The sequence below is a fragment of the Sturnira hondurensis genome, unplaced genomic scaffold, assembly GCF_014824575.4.
Source record: "Sturnira hondurensis isolate 20B ecotype Veracruz unplaced genomic scaffold, ASM1482457v3 Scaffold0008640, whole genome shotgun sequence".
NCBI classification, from domain to species: domain Eukaryota; kingdom Metazoa; phylum Chordata; class Mammalia; order Chiroptera; family Phyllostomidae; genus Sturnira; species Sturnira hondurensis.
The window spans coordinates 969,020-991,661 of record NW_028081271.1 but is presented as its reverse complement, the minus strand read 5'-3'; the positions used below and the strand labels follow the sequence as shown (position 1 = coordinate 991,661).

General features: G+C 45.1%; 1 protein-coding gene across 2 annotated transcripts in view; it reads right to left on the bottom strand.

The window, feature by feature from the left end:
• The window catches only part of NEIL3 (nei like DNA glycosylase 3), a 36,956-nt gene extending 14,650 nt beyond the window's left edge, over positions 1-22,306 (bottom strand). Inside the window, exons 1-4 of one of the 2 annotated variants that reach the window (XM_037055124.1) lie at positions 22,092-22,306; positions 10,424-10,551; positions 3,068-3,202; positions 2,575-2,788 (exon numbers count right to left, since the gene is read on the bottom strand). In XM_037055124.1, the coding sequence (XP_036911019.1) occupies positions 2,575-2,788; positions 3,068-3,202; positions 10,424-10,551; positions 22,092-22,247 (633 nt within the window). In that variant the 5' untranslated portion in view covers positions 22,248-22,306. The remainder of the gene's footprint in view (positions 1-2,574; positions 2,789-3,067; positions 3,203-10,423; positions 10,552-22,091) is intronic. The other variant, XM_037055125.1, reaches the window with a different exon arrangement.
• Positions 22,307-22,642: the final 336 nt, after the last annotated feature.

Below are 22,642 nucleotides of genomic sequence, written 5' to 3'. Positions count from 1 at the left end.
TTTCATAATTCATTCACTGCAGAAAAAAACACCACCACTTGCCAGTTCAAATAGATTTAAAATGCATACCTATTTTTGAGAACTTCATTTCTCACATACCTATTTAGTGTCATTAACAGTGGTTTTATTTTTAAGTGACAGTACTACAAATAAAAAAATTCTTATTTATAAATTTTAATTCTAAGTTCAAGCATTTGTTGACTGTCTCGCCTGTACAAGACATCAGCAACCTCCCAGCGCTGGCCGTCAGTCCCCTGAAAAAGTCTTACTGGGTTTGCCAAAATATTAGAGGAAAGGAATAGAAAAGAGAAAGAAGGAAGCAGGGGAAAATAGGCCTAAGAGGAGATGACCATGAAGATCACTATCAAGCTTTCAAAAGACAGGAATTTGTACACACACAGGAACATCGATGTCCTCGTTAACCCAGGGAAAAGCTTGGAAACAGGCCTGGCTGCAGACCATCTCCGTGATGCAGCTGGCGTAAATCTGTCACCCTGGAGGAACTAAAGAACATGTGGCCAGGTGGGTTCGAGGTATCTGCAGAAGAAATTCTGTCTGATACCCGGAGCTTGGGGTAGGTATAGGAAGATTATCTATGGCTCCATGTAGGAGACATTTCTGCGTGGCCTGGGTCCAGTCTCCAGGGGTAAACATTTACTGCAAAGTAACTTCCTAAAATCCTTGCTAAACCTTCCAAGGACCAGTGTAACCAGTTCAACCACTTTTGCCTTTTCCTTTGCAAATATCCCTCCTCTGTGATGTGATTAGCAGCATTGGCTCCTTTGTTTTCTGTAAAAGGTAACCACCTAAAGCAATCTGTGCATAGTGAATGAGGACCATCTCCTACTGTGCCCAGAGAAACCCAATAAAGGCCAGTCGAGGGAAGGGCTTTTGCTCCCCTTGAGAGAAAAGCCATGCCGTCCCTTTTCCTCCACGGGACTTGGTAGTCCGTGTGGACGTCTCATTTCATCCATAATGACGCGGACACTGGGGGCCGGGGTCTGCATGGGTTCCATACAACAGGAACTCATTTATCAAAGGCTGTAAAACTGAAAGTCACCTAATCCACAAAATCATTCTAGAAGTATAATATACACTTTCAATGATTTACTTTAAAACTTAGGTACTTCTCACATTCATTTTTTTCTTACCCTATCTTATGTACTATATTCAGTTATATCTTGAAATGTTCAACTACTTTTTCAATAATTATACATGTCATTTTAGGGGGGTAATGGCTAAGTTTCAGAAATGCCATTAATATTTAAGCCCTCAGACATTATAAGCGAACGATCTTTTGCTAGATGAACATCTGGAGGGATGGAATGGAAAGATAAAAAGTAAATTATCGGCTTATCACAGATTATAAGAATACTGTAGAAAACAATACTCTATTGTTTTTTTTTCCAGAAACATTTTCCATAGAAGTCTAGGCGATTTTTAAAGGCCAGTTGTTCAAATTCTGTTTCATCGTTCTCACATTACAGAAGTGTGGCTCGTGTGTTTAAAGTGTCACAGAGCAAGGCTCAGTGTAGAACTATCATTAGTGGGTTTCTTTGAACACTTATTTCCTACTGATTTGGATTGCATGAAAACGACCCAGGAAATAATTACACAAAATAAAAAGGTGTTTTTGGAATCGTGTAGAAAAAATGACTCCGTAATAGACACCATTTGGGTCTGGACCAAGGTCGCAATGGATACAGCTTCCCTGGAAACGAAAATGTAGTATCCCTCCATCTGGCTTCAGGTCTAGCCTCTCTGACCTTCTCACAACTTTGTCCTGTCTTCTGCAGTTTTAACCTCTCCTGTTCTATCCATATTTTTCTGTCAACATATAAATAACTTCACATCTCTCCAGCTGAAGAACAAGAAAGAAACAACAACAACAAACCCAGTTCTTGTCCCAACAGCTTCCTCTCGAAGGCTAGTATTTTCCCTTTGCTCCAAACTGAGCTATTTTAACAAGTACTCCAAATTCTGTTTCCAGTGTCTCACTAAGCACTCATTCCTTAGTCCCTGCTACCTGGCTTCCATTCTTATCATTCCACTGAATCTGCATTTTCTAGGAGTCAGGAGGGTCTGTTGAGCGTGCATTTAATGTGCCAGATACAAAAGGAGCCGTGCGAGCTGAGTTCATTCCCACACTCCACGAATATTTCTTTCACGCCCACCCTGTGCCACACTGCATCCTACGTGCTCTTGTGCCTCAACGAACGGAGACACACTGGCCTCCTGAGAGACTGCATTCTTGCAGAGGAGAGAGATTTCTTGAACAGTCAATATAACAAGTAAAGAGTACACAGTGTTTGAAAGGGATCCATGGTGTAGGGAAAATAAAAGCAGAACAAGTGATGGAAGACTGGGAGTATGAATCGGGAGTGGGAAGGCAAGAACAGTTTTGAACAGTTTTAAACAGTGTGGGCCGGGCTGGCCTCAGAGAGACGGACGTGAGCAAAGACCTGACACTGGTTTGGAGAGAATGTTACCACCATGCAGATTTAAGTGTTCCATGTGGGTCCCTTAACAGTATTTAAAAATACAGACATTATTAAAAAAATACATGTGACCTACTTGCACCGCTGGGTGGAGACCACTGTCAAAGAGAGCTTCGTTTTTGATGATATTCCCCACCCCTGGCAGGACTCTCTGGTCCAGTAACACATCGCAGAGCATCCGTCCCATCTGCTGTTTCACCTCGTTTTCGGCTCGGGGGAAGCTAAATTTCGGCGAACAGACATCTAATCCTTCCATCATTCGTACTCTTTGTTGGCTTTCTGCTGTGTTTCTATAGGAAGGGATATAAGACACATTAATCATACATCTGGTTACGACTCCACTGAGCATCATTGAAAATGAGCTTTGATAGAAGTATAACCCAATGAACTCCAGTATCTGAAGGCTCTCTTAAGATGAGCTTTTATCAATTATAAGCCATTTTTTAAAAATTCCATGTATTTTTTATTTCCACATGTGACACCCCAATCAAAGCTATAGATCCAAGCCTTAGATTTTTGAGGCTGAAGCACTTTTGTTTTATTTTACTTTATTTTATTCTATTTTTCACCTGAGTTCCACCGAGCAGTCGAAGAAACAAATCAAGTCCCGGGTGAGCTGGACTTCCAACACGGGAGACACTCCACTTTTATTCTTGTACTCAAGTGAATTAATTGTGGTGCAGCCTTTCATTCCGAAATGAATCCTGGAACAAAACCGAATCCTTTTTGAGTGGCAGGAAGCACACCACGCATCAGATTTCTGTTGCTACTCTTTGCTTTCTGGGTTGTAAGCAAACAAATGTTACTCAGAACAGGCACTTTGAAAGGGCAAATGGTGGTAGCTAACATTATATATTTTTCTGATATGGCTTTGTAGCTCTATAAAAACTAGCAGATGTGACCATCGGGTTTTCAATCTGCAAATAAAACAAATTCTTAGAGAAAGAACAAGGCCTCAAAAATAAGCCCAAGAAAACAGACCTAATTCTATTCTTCTTGTCAGATGAAACATCTTTTATTCACAGACCGGTCTAGCATCCTTCAGCTTTTTCTCGGGTTCAAAAGCTTGGGATGAAATAAGGCTAAATTTGAATCGCCTACAGTTTGTGTTTTTATAAATTCTACAAAGCCACTGACATCCAAAGTTCTTATTTCTAGCCACAATGGTTGGGAAATGTTTACCCACTCCAAAATGATATCTTAACAGTTTAAGACACTTAAAAGTCTTTTCATCTCCCCTGTTTTATTCTACATAAAATGTTTTGCACATTTTTACACATCAAAAAGAGAAAAAAGAAAAACTCAAAATGATATCGTCTTCAGTTCTTCTAGTTTTCTACCTTTCTACCAATTCTTCTACCTTTACATGTATTGGGAAGAGGGAATTTATAAATATTTACGGTTAACTAGAAAGCCACAATGCAGTGATAAAAAATTCATAACCTTTCAGTTTTTATAGGATTGATTAGCATGTCCAGTTTTAAAAAAAGGAAAATGGTTTTATGAGACCTCTGATGAAGATCAAAAGTGATTCTTGAGATGAAATACTGTGTTATGCCTTTCAAATCCTTCTCCTTACAGCTTCGTTGAGTTAATAAATATGGCTCTTTTGGCAGCAAATGTTACTGCTCGGTGCTTCTAATTCCAAAGCGCTGTGTTATAGTACTGTACAAGGTTAACTTTAAAAATGTGGGTTTTAAACTCTCTATGCCCTACTATCAATCATGAATGCATTTCACATGCCTGGAGCTCTTGACAGGAGAAATGTGTACCCGTAAGGACTCCATGATTTAGCGGACGGAGGTTTGGCCCTGGTAGACGGTATAAGGCTGCCGTGCCCAAAAGCCTTCATCTCTAGAATCTTTCCAGCCACATGGCTCATACAGGGGATTCTATATCACTTTCTATAATGAACCGCACCTACATAAAAACATCAGAAAGGCTGAGACCCAATTCAGATGGAGGAGTTGTCCCAGTAAGAACCCTGAATCAGGAAGTACACCCTTTTTGGTCTTCTACATAAATCTAGTCCATTTAGGGGAAAATGTGCCTAGAAGGACTACTTTTCATTTTGTTTTTATTAAACAGCTAAACTGTGAGAACTGAGCCCTCACAAGCCAACTGTTCATTTTGTGTTTATTGTTAAGGCCCTTTCAACGTCCATGGGGAGAAATCTGCATGGTGAAAAGTGCTGAGGCGCCATGAGTGTCTCTGGTGTCAGACCCACCGCCACCCAGCACAGAGCTCCCGTGACCTTCAGGTTTGAGAGCTAAAGTTGCTTCTCCACAGTCCTCATTATAGTAACCTAGTGTAGAAACTTTCTAATTTTTTGACTGAGTGATTTTAGAGAGAGAGGAAGATAAAGTGGGCCGGGGGGAGAGAGATCAATTCGCTGTTCCAATTACTGATGCATTCACTGGTTGATTCCGGTATATGCCCTGACGGGAGATCGAACCTGCAAACTTGGCGTATCTGGATGATGTTCTAACTAACTGAGGTACCCAGCCAGGCAGGAAAATTTCATTAGAACCTTATTTCTATCTTTTGATCCTCTCAAGTTCCTTCCACCCCTCCCATTCCCCCATCCAATGGACCCCCTCTGCACAACACGACTCTGCCTGACCATGGTGAGTGTTAGGCCCAACCTGAAGTGGACTCTGTCCCCTGCTTCAGACACAGGTGACTCTGGAATGGACACCTGAGTCACGCAGGATCCATCCGTATCCAAGCTGGATTCCTCAGAGTTCTCCTGATGATCTTACGGATTGGGGACACAGAGAGGTCCGCTTCTTTGCAGTTTTGGGAGATCTAATATGGGAGCGGTCCCTGGGAGCATTTCCTGACGTGGACACCAGGGAAGGTCCAGGAGGCCCGTGTGCAGAGAGGAGGCCTTGGCAGATGTCCGCAAGGGCCAGACTCGGGGAAGGCAGTCCTCGCCGCCACCAGGTGTAGCCGTGGCTACACTTAGCGACTGCTCCCAGTTCCCCGAAGCTCGACTGCATTATCTTCAGGGATCATACGACATCCCAAACTCTTATAATAAATAACTGCCAAACTTGTCTGAGTTCGGTGTCTGCCACTTACAACCAAAGTCACAATACAAACATTTTCTCCAAACTAAACATTGAGGTGATAGAAAGAAACTCCCTCTGCTTAAAAACAACTTCCTAAAGCAAGCCAGGATATAAGACCCGATTCTACCGGAAACATTAGCCACATGCACCCAGGCTACCCCGTCAGAATCATCTGAACATCCTTCAGTGGCATAAACAACATAAACGGCGACTCTGTCACAGAGTCACATTAATGACAGTGACACACTGCTAATAAGATGACTGCTTATGAAAATTACCATTGGTCAATAGGATTCAACAGAGCTGAATAAAATGATTGTAGTTCATGCTAGGAATTCAGAGAAGAGGTTATAAAAGAACCACGATCTTCACCACGTTGAAGAGGAAGATGGGTGGCGTGCTTTCTCCTTAGACTACCGAAGCTGAACGCGACTAGAGCTTCCACCCCAGCAAGGAGAAACAAGAAATCACGTTACTTACAAAATCACAGATGTTCCTGAGCCCAGCAGAAACATGAGTTTGCAGGCAGCCGGGGGAGCTAAATTCCAGTGAGTGACAAGTCCTCTGTGGAAAGACAGACAACTGTCCCACTGTGGCAGAGCGTGAGATAAAGAGACGGCTACCACAAAAATGCGTAAGAAAATAAAACAGCTACATTTTCAACAGACTTGAAAGTACTGAGTGTGGCTGGTAGGCCAGTTTAGAATTCTTAGAGGGGGATGAATGTTGAGTGTGCACTCCCTCTAAGCACTTTCCCATATTTTCCAAAAAATTTCCATATTTTCTCCAGTTACACATGGAAGCATGTGTAGCTGAAACAGAAGAAAAAAGTTACCATTTCAAAAACTGAAATATTTAATTTTCTGCCTAAAATGACTTTAATATTAGCTTCCTTTTTTTCATTAATTCAATCATTTATTAGAAACTGAGGTATTACTGACTTATATTGAGGTATAACATAACATGTTATCTATAACATAATAGATAACATTATATTACTTTCAATTGTACTACACAATGATTGTATAATTGCAAAATAAGCACAATAAGTCTAGTTAATATCCCTGACCTTACACAGTTACAAAAAGTGTTTTTCTTGTGATGAAAACTTTGTTGATCTATTCATTTAGCAACTTGCAAATACACAGCCTTATCAAAACTACCGTCACCATGCTGCACATTCTGCCCCTATGACTGACTTAGCTCATAGCTAGAAGTTTGTACCTTTTGATACTGGTCAGCTTCCTTAAGTGCAAGTGACAGAAACTCCACTCAAAAAAATGTAGCCTCAAGGACTTCTTGTAGCTCACAGAATCCCAGGAAGTGTGGAAGATTTCAACGGCTGGGAAGGCAGAAACGGGGCTGGATCTCAGGAACAGTGGAGTGAGGGCCTAAAATGCCCGTGAGGCTCTCTCTGCTGTGTGTGGGCTGGTTGGTCTACCCGCACCTCGCACTGTCTTCTTGACAGGCCGAGGCACTCAGCCACCTCCCAATTCTAAAGCCTCACATCCTCAGGTTCCTACATCAGAGAGGTGGACCCTGCTCCCCACCAGGTCAAAAAGTCTCAAAAACCTATGCTACATTTACACAATGGAAAACTACACAGCAGAAAGAAAAAAAAAGAAAAAAAGAAGGAGCTCCTACCCTTTGCAACAGCATGGATAGAACTGGAGAGCATTATGCTGAGTGAAATAAGATAGGAGGTGAAAGACAAATACCATGTGATCTCACCTAAAAGTAGAACCTGACCAACACAACAAAAAAGCAAGCGAAATATAACCAGAGACATTGAAATGAAGAACAAACTGACAATAAACAAAGAGGGAGGGTAGAGAGGGATAATGGGGGAGGGGAAGGGGATGGGCCATCAAGGAACATCTATAAAGGACACATGGACAAAACCAAAGGTGGATAGGATCAAGGGTGGGAAGTGGGGATGGCTGGGGTAGGAGGAAAATGGAGACAACTGTACTTGAACAATATTAAAAAAATGTGAAAAAAATAAGAAAGAAAGTTTCAGGGAAAACTCAAACTGAGTACGAGAGCAGAGGTTGGTAAGATTATATTAACGTCAACTTGAATTCTCTGGTTACTGTAGCCAGACGACCAGCTTCCAGAACAAAAAATGTCCCCAAAAGACAAGTGAGCTTGTTGGGCAGACTACAGTAGGTACTCACTACTAGAAAGTACAGAACTTTGTTAGCGTCTTTATCACACTTTTCTGGCTAACCTGTGAAATGACAGATTACAAAACCTATGTCTAAACTGCAAAATGCTTTTGCGAGCAGCGTCTGATGGATTCCATAAAGACTGTTTTTTTAGCGCCCTAAAAAGAATTGTCACATTATCTCTCGCATATCTGTCTAGAGGATCATATCACTTAAACTGCAATAAATTGCAAAATCGATAATGTATAAAGTCCCTCCATAATGGCAGAGCCTCTAAAATATATCAGACACAGTTTCTGAGTACGGGTGGTAATTGCTAACATTTAGCGTCACGCACATCACAAACTGGAAATAGTGAAGTGTTTTGGAAAGAGAGATTCATTAAAAATATATATCTTTTAAATGTTGGTGCAAGATGTAACAGCTGTGTTCATCGTGATCGCCAACGGCAGCCTGTCAGTGGGTGTGTCTGGGTGAGTAGACGGGTAGACGCACTCACCCCCGAGATGGGCGCTATTTGCAACACCACTTCATTGAGATTGAACTTCATTGAGACTGAACTTCATTGAGATTGAACTTGGCAGTGGGATGGGGAATGTGTACGTTTATTTCTGCTTGTCCTTTATTTCTCAGTTTGCTCTAACGAGTGTTCGTTACAGGTATAAAAAAGTTAAAAATGATTTTTCTTTGTTACACATGAAGAACTTCCATACAGCGTTCAGGAGAAGCGCAGGTATTAATCACACCTACTACAACTGCACACTTAGAACGAACGTGCACAAGCACTTGAGCACTATGATGCATCTTTGCGGAAGACCAAGAATCACTAATTTGCATCTTTGGATACCTATGCAGCACAGTCTCTGACAGAGGGCTATTCCTGACTTGTAGACACACAACCAATGCCGTCCCCCACCCCCCAAAGGTTCACGGTCTGCCCTGTAAGAGGCACTCAAACCCATGGGCAGTTTTAACTGTGCAAAGCTGAGCCCTTGGGGAAAACTGTAAGCGATCATTAAGCACAAGCGTGTTTTCGGCTATAAGGTCCGTAAAGGGCAGGCCAGCCCTTTTCCTGGGCAGGAAACAGAAGTCCAAAGTCAAGATTGCGTTTCTGTCTCCTGCCCACAGACATGCACACTCACACAACAATTCCATTTCTGCGACAGTCCCCATTCTCCCACAAAACACAGGTTGGTGTGCACATTTTTAAACTTCAATTGTGAAATGGGCTACAGTTGATTTTAGGGTGCTCAGCTTCAAACAACTGATCTGTCATTGACCTTAAATTGTTATACCAAACAGTCATGAAGGATGTAGGGAGGTGAAAGGAAGCAGCCCCTATACTTCTCCCGGGCACACCCTGAGATACACCCCACACCCCCTTGGGGGCGGCACCACTTCCTTAGTTTGAAGAGCCACTTCCCCTGTCCCTGTCCTGACAGTCCTGCACGGAGAAATGCTGCCCCTCGTCAGTCTGGTGGGGAGCCCCGGAGGGAAACCACAAACAACGGAGGGTCAATAACACCTCACGGTTTGCACCTGCCCTTACAGGACGCCATCATGCCCAGCTCTGCTCTGCCCACCCCAGTGACTGGTCAGCCCCATGTGCGCCAGGAGGCACACGCTGATGTTATCACCTTCAGACGGGAAGGGACAGTGCTGTCCAGGGGCAGCCACTGCTGGCAATGCGGGACACCTCCAAGGACAAGCCAGGACATAAATACTGAAGTCCTGTAAGCACACGGCAGATGAGATGCAATAAATAACAATCCTATTGTCTCTGATTATCTCATAATAAGGTCACGTATTGTCAACTCATGGCCATTCTTTACCTTCAGTTAGAAGCAGGGAGTCCAGTCATGAGACTTTTCTTTTTAAAGAAAAGATTAAAACTGTTAAATGTCTTAAGGAAACATCCAGTACATTCAAGGAAGCAGTGCCAGTCCTTACAGTTTGCAACGGCTTAGGCTGCATTCTGAGAAGACTGAGATTGGAGAGGCACACTCACCCGTGGGCCCTTTCTCGTTTTTCTGCAGGAATGAACAGGGGATCATGCTCTGCCAATGACATACATCCCAACATTGTTATTACCAAGCCAACTGAGGCAGGAGATGGAGCGGCCTCCCTGGCACACAAGTTAGCAATGAGTTTCCGTAAGCACCGGGGAACAACACGGAGCCTGTTCCCTCCACAGAAAGTTTTTGAACTCTGTAAATAAGTTTCCGATTCTATTTAAGGCTTCAGAGAGAGAATGCAGGCAGAAAAATATAAAGATATCAAGAGATACACCAAAACCAAGCTAGGAGCTGTCATAAATATCAAGAAATTGATGTTGCTAATGCAATATACATTTGGTGCCATAAGACAGGAGAAGAGCCAAGCAGGGGGTTTGGAGGAGAGCAAAGCAGAGCTGTGTCACTCTGATATCTCTCAGAGGGCCCTCCGAGCTGATGCATTTTTTTAAAAAAGAAATAAAGTGACTAGCTCTCCAAGTCACGATGACATCACAATCCAGTCTTCTGCTTACTGCTTTCCATGACAGAATCTCAACCTCTTCCGTTAAAGCACTCTTAAAAGTGGAGTACTTTCTATGTGATTAACTGTGACACCCAGCAAATTGCAAGAAGAGCCTCCTACCATCGTTCGGCAGAGAGGCAATCTGTCTGGTACAGGTCTGTCTCACCGCAAAGCCTTCGGGCCGAAGTACAGGAAGAGCTCCTTCCCCAAAGTCTCAGAGCCATGGTACACGGACCCACGCAACAGTCTCCAGGCGTGCTGGCTGGAATCCTCATTCTCCTTCACTGCAGCAGCCTGGCAGAAAACATATATGAAAACACACATAGAAACTCTAAACAAAATTATAATTTAAATCTTAAGTGCATTTCTGTTCCTCCCTGTCCAGGTGCACCCCAATGAGAAGAATTATCTGCAGTAAGTCAAGGTAATCAGCTTGTTCACGTACATTTGGTCAAATTATTATGCAGGCCTTTAAAACCAGAGAAGCCAAAGAAATTAGGTGACCAAAAAAAGTAATCGGCACATGACCAAAATGAGATTCTTCCAGGACAGCATAGCTCTGCCTAGATGAGAACGACACATGGACACATGGTGTGAATGTGTTAAAACTATTACAATACAGTCTGCCCTTTCCACATGTATAGCCAAGGTTCTCAAAGGAACAGTTGGGAAGGGTGGATAAGACATGATTAAATATTCTGACCTGCAATGATGAACTCACAAGCCAGCAAAAAACCAGCAGCACCCCAAAGCCAGCACTCCTCAGAGAGGCGTTTACAGAGCCTACAACAGAACGAGAGCTTCACTCGTCTCAGCCGCACGGGGGCAGGGCATCAGACAAGTCGAGGGCCCGGCTCAGAGGAGGACTCTAACGGGAGGCCTGCCCCTCTCCCTCCGCAACAATGTTAGAAGTAAAGGGACGTGAAACCCACTACTCCTTCCCCTCACCCCCAGGAAAAACCAAAGTGCACATGTTAGGGTCACAATCAACACATGGGACACTGTGAAGAGGACCTCGGAAACTGTAAACATCACATGCCAGCCCTCCTGTGGGTGAGGGAGGCGGATGGACTGGGTTTAGAAACTGGTGATGTTCTCCACAAGCTGGGCATAATGTGCATAGGTATTGTTTGTATCATTCTTCATGCTTGAGCTACGTGTTGTAGATGTTATTTAATTCAAACTCAAAATGTTAGTAAAAATTTTATACTGTTACAAATGCACAACTATTATGTTAGATACAATAGGTAATATCCACACTTACTGCCAACTCTTATTTTTCTCAAGTGGACCAAAGGATTCTCAGAAGATCCCACTGAAATCTTGGTGGGGGTGGGGCGGGGTGGGGGTGTCAGCGGGTAACTATAAAACAGTTTGGACATAGTCCAAGAGCAAATCACAACTTTCCCTCCACTTACAGTAAGATGGTACCTCTCAGTTATTCTCAAACTTCTGGTTGACAGATACCTGTCATTCTAAACATTTAAGATAGTAGGCCCACTCTAGTCTTTAGTTTACTAACCAGCCCTTTTAAAAAAAGATTCAACTGTGGCATTCAGTTCAAAGGGATAAAGGAATAATTGGTATTTTTGTTTAATTTGGAAATGTCAGGGACTGAATTGTGTGCCCCTCAACTATGTGCCCCTCCAATCTTGAAGTCCTAACCCCATGTGACTGTCTTTGAAATAGGGCCTTTAAGAGGTGATTAAGGTCTAATGAAGTCGCAGAGCAGGGCCCTGATCCAATGGCATTAGTGTCCTTATCAGATGACACCAGGGAGCTAGCTCTCCTCCTTTTCTGTGCACGCACAAGGCCAAGTGAGAAGCAAGTGGACTTCTGCCAACCCAGAAGAGAGCACTCATCAGACACCAAATGGGCCAGAACCTTGATCTGGCCAGAACCCTGGACTCTTAGCTTCCAGAACGATGAGAAAATAAATCTGTGTTTAAGCCACTCAGTCCATGGCCTTTTGTTATCAGAGCCCAGGCAGACTAAGGCAAGAACAGATGCTATTCTCCAATGCTATTCACCATCGTCATGGCTACAGCCAATGCCAGAACTCCCTGCCTGCCTGGAGGTCAGGGGTTGGGGTCATGCCCCTCCTGCCCACAGGACAGACTAGGGATGCACCGGAGGTGCACAGTGACCAATGAGCAAACGCACAGGAGTCTCCCATTCGGCACCAACCACAGGAAGAACCCCTGGGAGATTCTAGCATCAGGACCTGCAGGGACACAGGTCACCACAACCTCAGAACTGCTGCCTCTGGGGGGCGCTGCAGTTCCTTGGATGAGCCACAGGACCTGTCCGTGACCTTGCGCACAAGTGCAAGAGGACCTGTCCGTGACCATCAAGCACTGGCCTGGTACCATTGAGTCCTCAGTGAGGAAACACATGCTTCGATGCTCACCTTGTTTTCACAAAGTAATCCGTTACGGCCTTGAATTGAGAAGCACCAAGAGTCTGGATGCTTCTCTGCCTCACAAAAGACTTCACTCTGCCACTTCCGCACACTCGGAGCCAAGTACAGATTAAGATGGTAGGTGCCAGTGTAGGTTTCCATGACAACCAACCAGCAGGTGAAAAGTCCTCACAAACTAGCCCGGGGAACTTTTTCGATGATGATACACAGAGCAGAGACAGCGCTGTTCTGGGTGAACTTTGCCCCAGTGAAGCTTAGGTTTTATATTTTTAGATTCTCGAATAGAAGGTATTTGTGGCAGTGGGAACCTCCACTCCTGAACGGGTGGCTCACAGCCTTCCTCCTCCCACCCCACCGTCAATGAACCCCCGCCCTCCCCCAGTATTCTTTCCGAAGTCCCGTATGACCATGTCCTCTGGCTTCTGCTGGGGCCGCCAGCAGAGGCTGGGTGGGGAAGGGGACCCCACCGCATACGGCCAGCCCTGCACTTCCCGGTGGCTGTCCTGCTTCTTGGTTGGGAGGCTGTGGTCATTCCAGTCAATCTCCCTTCCATTTTTAAACTTCCCAAGTTGTCGGGAAACTCAACACTTACGTAAGATGCTGGAAATGGCCATCGCGTGCAGTCTGTCACCTCCCTCCACCTTTGCACCTGCAACATCTCCTTCCGGGAGACGCACGGCTGTCACAGCCTGTGCTGGGTGTGTTGCCTTGTGAGGTGTATTCCTATGTCCCGTTGAAGCATCTACATGTCAACAGCCCCCAGGCATGTCCCCCCAACCTTCTGTGTTTCAGACCCCAGCAGGGAGGGGAGCAGTCCTTCCATGGCAGCACAAAGTGGGGTACGCGCTGTCATTAGGAACTGAGGCGTGGCAAGGGCCAGATCTTGCGCACTCTCTCTGCCTTCACTGCAAACATTTGAACCCAGTATTCATGGTCTCTTCTCAGCAAATTGGCATCAGGCCCTGGTTTCTTCCAGTGGCGCTTATCTGCCTTTCAACCTTATTAATATAATATAATATAATACACTCATGTTATATTCTGTTGTCTTTGGCACAGCCCCCACCACCCAGGGATCAGAGAAACACAGTATCTGACTGGCCCACTGAAGAGCTCTCTGCCAGCTGTCACTCACTGCTGCTCACAGCACTGTCTAAATGCCACTGCCCCGCTCTGCTCCTTCCCAAGACGGGAAGCCACAGGACAGTTGCACTCAGTCCACGGCTTCTGTTCCCCGCCCTCCCTCTCCTGAATTCTGACTTCACTGTGTTTTCTATTGGCTCCTGGCAAAAAGCCAGAGGAGGTGACCTTGAAATAGACGCTGCTGTCACAACACCTAGCCAAACAGTCAATGAGGCCCAAATGTTGCATGTGAAGTCGGCTCACATTGCGCAAGGAACAGCTTTGACAAGAGCTTCCACCGTTTAGTCGAAATCCCTCCCAGTCAACAAGGATCATCGTTCATGTCACTCACTTGGCTGTGTCTACAGCTCTGACGTTCTGACAACTAAGGTGCCATGTGGAAAGGCACCCGCTCATTAAAAATTCACTGCGCATCGCATTCGCTCATGTTCGAAAAGTCTGTTGACCTTCCCCTGTGTCTGAGGCCTTATTCTAGATGCTGGGGATGTGTTCATGGAAAAATGAAACAAAACAAAGCAATAAAAGAGCCCCTGGCCTTCAGAAAGTTTATATTCTACTGGGGGAGAGAGTAAGCAGGAAACAGAACTACAGTGTACGGGGACATTTGGGAAAGAAACTGAGATGAGAAGGAGATGGACCTTGGGGAAGGTGTAGCAGGCCGCAGTGTTAAACGGGGCAGGCATAATCTCATCGGGAGGCTGGTGCTTGGGCACATCTCAAAGGCGCGGTGATGGAGCCACCGCCAGGTGACAGGACTAGCGATCAATACACTTGCCCTACCGCAGAGTGTTGCCTGTGGATAGCTAGCAGGCAGGTGGCCAGGGCACAGAGGACCGGGAAGATGGTAGGCAGATGGAGTCAGACATAATGAGAATCAGACCGTGTGCAGAAATCAGATCCACCCGACAGAAGGTGGAGAAAAGATAGGCTCTACATTACTTTTTGCAATGCTCTTCTGGATGCTGGGTAGAAAGAACCAAGGCTAAGGGGTCAAGGGTAGGGGCAGAAATTTCTATGCACTAAAAAACACAGGTTTTAGGTCCAGGATTACTTCCTCAAGGCATCGAAGTTGCCCTGAAGCATTCATCTACAGGTTTTCCAAATTATTGTCAACAGCCAGAGATTTCAGAAAGTCGAGGGGACCTACCCATGAGAAGTTGGGCTACTTAGGAAAAGAAAGTCCCAGAGGCCAAAACTTGATGGTTACTAGGCCGCATATTAACAAAAGTGCAGTGTGTGCCCTTGTAAATAAATTCTGTTGTGCACAGCAGGATGAATCCAGAAATACAAAGGGAAGTATACTTAAGATGCACGAGACCATTTTGCCTCTTCTCACAGCTGTCAGTGAAAAACGCAAGGCGCCATCCTGGCTGACACAGCCTCAAAGGGAACTGGAAACCAAAGCCTCCAAGGTGTAACATCTTACTTCCTTCACCCATCCTCTGCCCTGTTCTCCATAATTACAGCTAACATGCACTACGCCACCCAAACAAGGAAGGTTGAAACAGCCATGCAATAAAGGGCTCCACAAATACCGAGAAGAGACATTTACGGCCTGATGAAGGTGACCGTTACCTTCGACACAGGTGTCCGCAGAAGGGTGAGTGGAGGAGGCGTCACAGGCAGAGACACAGGCTCTGGGAGCCTGCGGTCCTGTTGTTATCAGTCCCTTTGGCACAGCAGAAATGGTTCCAGCTACAGATGCTGTGTGACCTTGGCTTGCATGAGCTGTTTAATACTTGATGAGGTGTTTGGGAATTAGAATGAAATGTTAGCGTGACCTCTTCCTTGCTCACACACAGAGTCTGTCATTTTCTTGGTACTAGGATGTCCCCACCTGGGAAGCAGAACGATCCTCAGGCTTTCTACAGAGCGTAGGGTTTGCCGTAAGCACCGTCATAGGGTTTTCACCATACTGTCTTCGGTGTCTCTCCCGTGTTTGTCTATGAGCTCCTTGGGGACAGTCACGATGCTGACTAAAACCCCTGACACCCCTCCTCAGTGTCTGGGGGTCAGGGTTCAGCATCTGGCCATTTTGGGAATTAATCAGACCCCTCTGCCTTCCCTCCTATACCTGAGTGTGGCTTTAAAACACAGGCCCGCGGTCTCCCCTTCCACCAGCCCCATCTTCCTTTGCCATCCTGAGAGTTCTTGGCAGAAACTTCTACCATCTGTTTTATCTGCTTTGAAAATTATTAACACTCCAGTCTCTCATTTTCTAATTATCTGCTCGGAGTACGGTTTAAATATAAGAGGACCAAATTCTAGCGACTAACAAAAGGAAGGTGGAAGTAAAATACCGTATTTTTTCCAGAACTTTCCATAAAGTATGAAGAACTTTATAAGGGACTTAGGAGGAAGGGACTGATATATTTTTCAGCAACCAGTCCCAGCATGCCCTGTTTTTTTTATCTGAATGTTTACTTCGCGCTTAAATGACTGCTTTAATAAGACATCTATTCTGACACTTCACTTTGGAAAATGATACACAAACCCCTTTTCTTCAGTTGTCTGTCACGCCGACACTTGACTCAGGCTGTCGGACTCCCAGTGCGCCACCATTTCCAGAACCACCCGCTCCGGATAACAGACACGGGGCAACGCCAAATCCTCCCCGGGTGACTGACCCCCTCAAGCACCTGCATCATTTGGAGGGTGGGGGAAGTCCTGCTGTACTGGGCTGGTTTGTTCTACGTATTTTGAGAGTGGGAGTGTAGGAACTTGCCAAAGCTTTTCTGCATTAAACCTGAGATTTACAACTGCCTCTGTGGTGGAATCACCTTTGTGTAAGCTTCAGCTGCCCCGCATTCGAAGACTCTTTTCCGCAAGCCTGTTGTCTTTGCTATAACTACACACAGCAGGCCAATATGTACGCGACTTTCTCATGTTCACCCTTATAATCCTATTACTATATTATTTAAACATCACATCCTTTTCCTCCCTGAAATAGAGACAAAAATCTCCCTAGCTACGATTTTAAGTATGACTGAGAGGGGTTGACCTTCCCATTTTCAAGTGGCTTAATAATACAAAATTGTCAAAACAACACAGTGATCTTCAGAGACAGCCCATGGCTTACTGTGCAGATAACCATCTATCCTGTCTGTCCCGGGGGAAAGGGAGGGTGGATTCTCCCGAACCGAGTAAGGCTTTTCCGTAGAAGAATGTTTCAACTCTAGTGCAGTTGCACAGTTTCCTAATACAACACTTTCCTTAATCAGAGGTGCCTTATCTACCAATTTAACCTATCAAAGAGTCTAAATTTAAAATAGACGTCTTTAGGTCCATTCAACAAAACACAGTCCACAATTCTGTAAGAGCAGAACCTTTAGGCACTTACCCAGAGGCTAAATGCACTTAATTTGAGGGCACAAAGGATTACAAACCCCTCCTGAGGGAATAGGGCACACGGGTGAGAAAGCCCGAACTGGGAGAAAGGTATCAACAACCAGGACCCGTCCTTTACTAGGCTAAGAGTTTTGGATGTCCTCTAATCCACCTCTGAGCAAATAAGCAAAGACATGAGGATCAACATCACCAGACAAGGAAGTAACAAAGGGGTTGGGATTCAGAACCAAGATGATTATATGTTCTTTTCTCTCCATCCTACATATGTGTCGGCCTTGGATTGAAGCTGCAATGGCCACGGGAAATCACGTCCCTTGGTTTCCTGGTCTGGAAGACTCACCTGCAGCAGGTTACCTCTGGTTCTCTATAATGGTTAACCTGGATTCTCTATAATGCCAAATGCTGGTGACAATGATCCCGAGTCATTAAGGGGAAACCATGGTCGGTAGCCTTTTAAGAAGGAAAGGAAGTATATAATGCATGTTCTATAAAATGTTCAAACCCCTTTGGATTTAAAGAAATAAGTAAGTTTCCTTTAGCGGGAGAATGAATGTCTATGGATTAGCCCACCCCCTTACACAATGGCAATTAACACGAGCTACAATTTTTTTTCCACTACAAAGAAGGGGAAGGAAGGAGGAAAAATTATACTATGCGGCTTCCTTATTTTTCTTGTGGTAGGAATTTCCGTATAACTCACAAAATAAAATACACACTCATAACGACAGATTCCAAACTGAATTTATGTCTAACTCCTCAAATCATTTTGCACAATTCAAACCTTGCTCTTCTCCACCCACTCAAATGTTTATTAAATGCCTACTCTGCTCACAACACTGTGAAGGACATATAAAGATAAATATGAGTAACTAGCATATTAAACATACGTATCAAATCTTAAGGAGTGACAACGGCCATAGGATCCTGTTTCAAATGAAACAAGTGCTTATAAATAAACAAACACTGCTCTATATCCTGCTGTGTGCAGTCAGATTGAAAACACTGGTTTCACTAGAATATTGCATGCACCCACAATGAAAATGGGAGACTGACTCTGCACAGCTTACTGACCAGACCTGTTCATTTATATTCCAACACCACTTCCTGCCAATAAGGATCGTGAGCTCCAGCAGAGTTTGATGCAGTGTGCTTACCCAATAGCATAGCTTTATGCCGACAAGACCGTGGATCAGACTCAGAGAAACCATGTCCTGTACACACGACCGGCAGAGGCTGGAACCCTCTAGGGCTAGCCTTTCTTCTTCTCAAGGAGGACCAGTTGCTCCAAGGAGACACGCATTAAAGCGTATGCTCTGTGAACTTCAAACTGGAGCGAAGAGACTGTCATTGTAGGGTTTGGTTTTTTTTGGTACGATTTTCTGAACTTTAAATAATTGATTTTAAATGCCTCACTAATTTTTTAACTCTTCTTTCTATTGTGATGTTTACTGCAATGTGAAAGATATATAGCATGCAGTTACAAACTGACTTTTAAATGCTATCTTGTGAAAACTGAGCATTACAAACCAGTAGCAGAATTATTTCAGTAGCTTTAACTCTTGAATACCAACACTGAGGAAACACAGGACGTTGTTACTGGAGGTTCCTGTCAGAGGTCAGCACCAACATACCTCATTTGGGTGGAATTCGCTGTGAATCCGACCACCCTCAAAAATGCTAAAAACCCTTCATGTTTACAAAAAGTATTATTCCTTCAAACCAAAGCCCCAGAAAGTGAAGCCACGGCGAATTATTCAGGACTTTCCCAATAACCACAGAGACTGTTAATTCCACAGGATTTTCAGATTCAGTTCTCATATAACTGGTATAAAACAGGTCTATGGTTCTGACACACTATTCCAGTGTTTATCTCTTTATGTCAACGGATGAAACACAATAGCTTTAAGTGCGGGGCGTCTTATTTAAGGGATAGAGCTTATTTAGAATTGTTTCCACGTGATGCTAGTAACTGCCTGACCATCGACGAAGCGCTTGTGTTGTATTACTGGGCTGCATGGACTCTCTCGTGCAATTTGAACACAGGCGTGCAAGCCGCAGTAGGTAAGAGAATTGACTAAATGAAAGAAAACTACAAATGGGGGAGGACACAGCCCGAGACCCAAGTTCTCTTTTCTCTAGTTAATAGATGATCACTGAGCAACCTGGTGTTCCTGCCCTTGGGCTAGCCTCTTTCCTACTGCGTACTTTACAACGGAGAGAAGCCACAGTTCAGAGTGGAGGCTTTGCGGTGTAAAGGAGGGGAGATCAAACCCTGGTTAACCCCTTACTAGTCACGTGATTTGGGGGCAACTTACTGAAATTCACGGAGCGCGTCCCTTTCCTTGTCTGCAGAATCAGGTGAATCCTTTATCCCATGGTTATTATTTCTCATCAACCAAAGAAAACACAAGAGCTCTTCAAAAGCACTTCATGCCTGGCCACTAGAGACAGTCACAACCAACTGAAAACGTCCATGTCGCTGTGGCCGAAACCCCACGCGGTGATATCTATTTAACACATTAAGTTGGAGTCTCACAGCAGAAACTTTATCTTTCTTGTCTTTGCAGCCTCAGAGAGTAGCAGAACTCCTGGCACAAAATACATCACTGCTGGAAGATGCACATCAGGGTCCATAAATGCATTCAGGGTCTGTCCACTGCAGCCTCACTGCCTTTACCTCCAAGAAGTGGTCCTGTCCCCCTCTCTCCCTCTCTCCACCCAGCACTCCTGGCCAAAGACCCCCGGCAGTCCTCTCGTAACTGGGGGAGCAGTATCTATGGGCTCTCCTCCAGTCTTTTATTCTTCTTTCCAAGGTAGAGGGATCTCTTCAAAGTGTAAACGGATCTTAACACACTTCAAAGACTGCTGCCACTCCTAAGAAAAATACGAAGTCCCTAACCAGGTTTACAAAGATCTCTGCGGTCTGCCTCCAACCTGTCAATCCCAATCGCGTTTTATTTCAAACCACTTTCCTTCCATCTCATTCTCTCTCTCAGCTGCACTGGTTTTAGTTCAGTGGCTCACACACGGTGTTTGAAGCTCTCCACCTTTGCCATCATTCGGCTCGACCGGTCTCCCACCCAGGTGCGGCGTATCTGCCATCACCTGTCAGACCTNGAGCAGTATCTATGGGCTTTCCTCCAGTCTTTTATTCTTCTTTCCAAGGTAGAGGGATCTCTTCAAAGTGTAAACGGATCTTAACACACTTCAAAGACTGCTGCCACTTCTAAGAAAAATACGAAGTCCCTAACCAGGTTTACAAAGATCTCTGCAGTCTGCCTCCAACCTGTCAATCCCAATCGCGTTTTATTTCAAACCACTTTCCTTCCATCTCATTCTCTCTCTCAGCTGCACTGGTTTTAGTTCAGTGGCTCACACACGGTGTTCGAAGCTCTCCACCTTTGCCATCATTCAGCTCGACCGGTCTCCCACCCAGGTGCGGCGTATCTGCCATCACCTGTCAGACCTCACCTGGGCTCGTTACTTCCCCAGCAAAGCCTGCCTGACCATACTATATAATCCCTTACAGAGCCATGTCCCTGTCCTTCAGAGAACTTACCGAGTTACGTTTATGTTCTCATTTAGTGCATGTCTGTGCATCTTCCCAACCAAAATACAGACTCCACAAGGGGAAGAGTTCATTTCTGGCCCCCTGATGCCTATATATTCAAAATTTTGTTGAACAAGTAATTTTTATAAGAATATTTTAATATTCTTAAGAGATCACACAAGATCCATCTATGTGACATCCTGAAAAGCTTTTGAGAAGCATTATAATAAGAAGCCAGCACCCTGGCTGATGTGGTTGAGTACCAGCCTGAGAACCAAAGGGTTGCAGGCTCCGTTCCCAGTCAGGGCACATGCCTGGGGCCAGGTCCCCAGAAGCGGGTGAGAGGCAACCACACACTGATGTTTCTCTCCCTCTCTTTCTCCCTCCTTTCTTTTCTCTCTAAAAATAAATAAAAATCTTAAAAAAAAAGGAACTCGGTGCAGGCTACTTATTGACATATTAAGTCAAAATAAATAAAATGCAGTGGCAATTAGCAGATGGACAGCTTGTTATTTTTCTGAAAATGTGTTTTCTCAGACTTAGAACATCATTTATTTCAAGTTGTAAGCATATGCAACTTCATATGCTTTTCCTGTGCAGGCCATTTCCCATGGCACCTTTTCCTTGCAGGACCATATCCTATGAAGCAGCTTTGCAGGAGACTGAAGTCCAGCTCAGAGCTGAAGTCTCAGCTCATTTACTCTTTCAGCATCCCTGAAATACAGTTGTCTACACACTTCCAGGGCTTTTAAAGTGTGATGGCTTCATCAGAATTTTTTCAGTAAAAGTTCTAAACTCGCCACACGAACATCACAGCAACTGCAGTGAGTGCCAGTGGCAGAACACCATGCTACAATTTCCTTCAAAAAGAAAGAAATTCACTTAAGGGAACCGCAACTGGGTTTCACTGCCCCTTCATTAGATGACAAAATTAAGTTGGGTAGGAAGGTTAGTGCTACATTTTCTGTGCTGTTTTAGAATTATAAACTAGTTGTTATTCACTTATCAATTGCGGCACATTAGGCAAGCGTTAAGCTAGAATCTCCTGCTGGAAACATGATGAAAAAAGTCAGAGTTTGCAGAGATCTGATCACGGTAAAGGCAGAAAATGCAGCTACAGCCACAGGAAAGCCATCTTTTACTGGGTTGTAAAGAAGTTAAGCAAGGCGACAAGGAGTGGCCTCGGCCTGGGCAGATCTGGCAGCCTTACCCCTGGACAGTGCGCTAGCATGTACTAGTCCCTCCCATAAAGCTAAGATAAACTTTGGGAAAGGCGGGCTCCAGGGAACCAGGACCAGGGCGACTTTGGACCCTGGAAACCTGAAGGGGGTCTTCATTCCATTTTTTCCATAGCAAGTTATAGGACCGGCTCACCTGCGAAGACACCGCAGCCCCCGAGACAGAGTGAGGCAAGCCCGGGCTCCCCAGGCTCTGCAAGGCGCTCCCCCTCACGTCCGTCACCACCTGCCCCGGGCGCACTCGCGCCCGAATTTTCTCTCCGTTCAGAGTACAACCTGGTCCTTCCACCATCTCCCAATCCGGCACTGGGGCCCCTAGTTTCGGGAGTCTGGGGGAAAAACTGCTGCGAAATACAATCAGTGCGCGCGGGTAATGATTCCGCGGACAGGAAGTTCAAATCTCCCGCTCATCAGGCCACGCCCAGCCGGACACATGCCACGCCCAGTTCCCCGCCCAGCCGCACCCAGGCCCCGCCTAGAGCCCGCCCAGTCTTATCGGGCCGTTCGCAGCTACTTCCCTAGGCCCCGCCCAGTCCGGACCCCAAGTTCCGCCGAGGTCCCCACCCAAACCCGCCAGTGAGGGCCGGCCCCTACCGCGCAAGTGCGGTTTCTCATCCCCAGGCTCCGGACTGGGATTGTGGTTGAGACACAAGGGCCAGGTGAGTGGAGCCCAACCAAAGGAAGGAA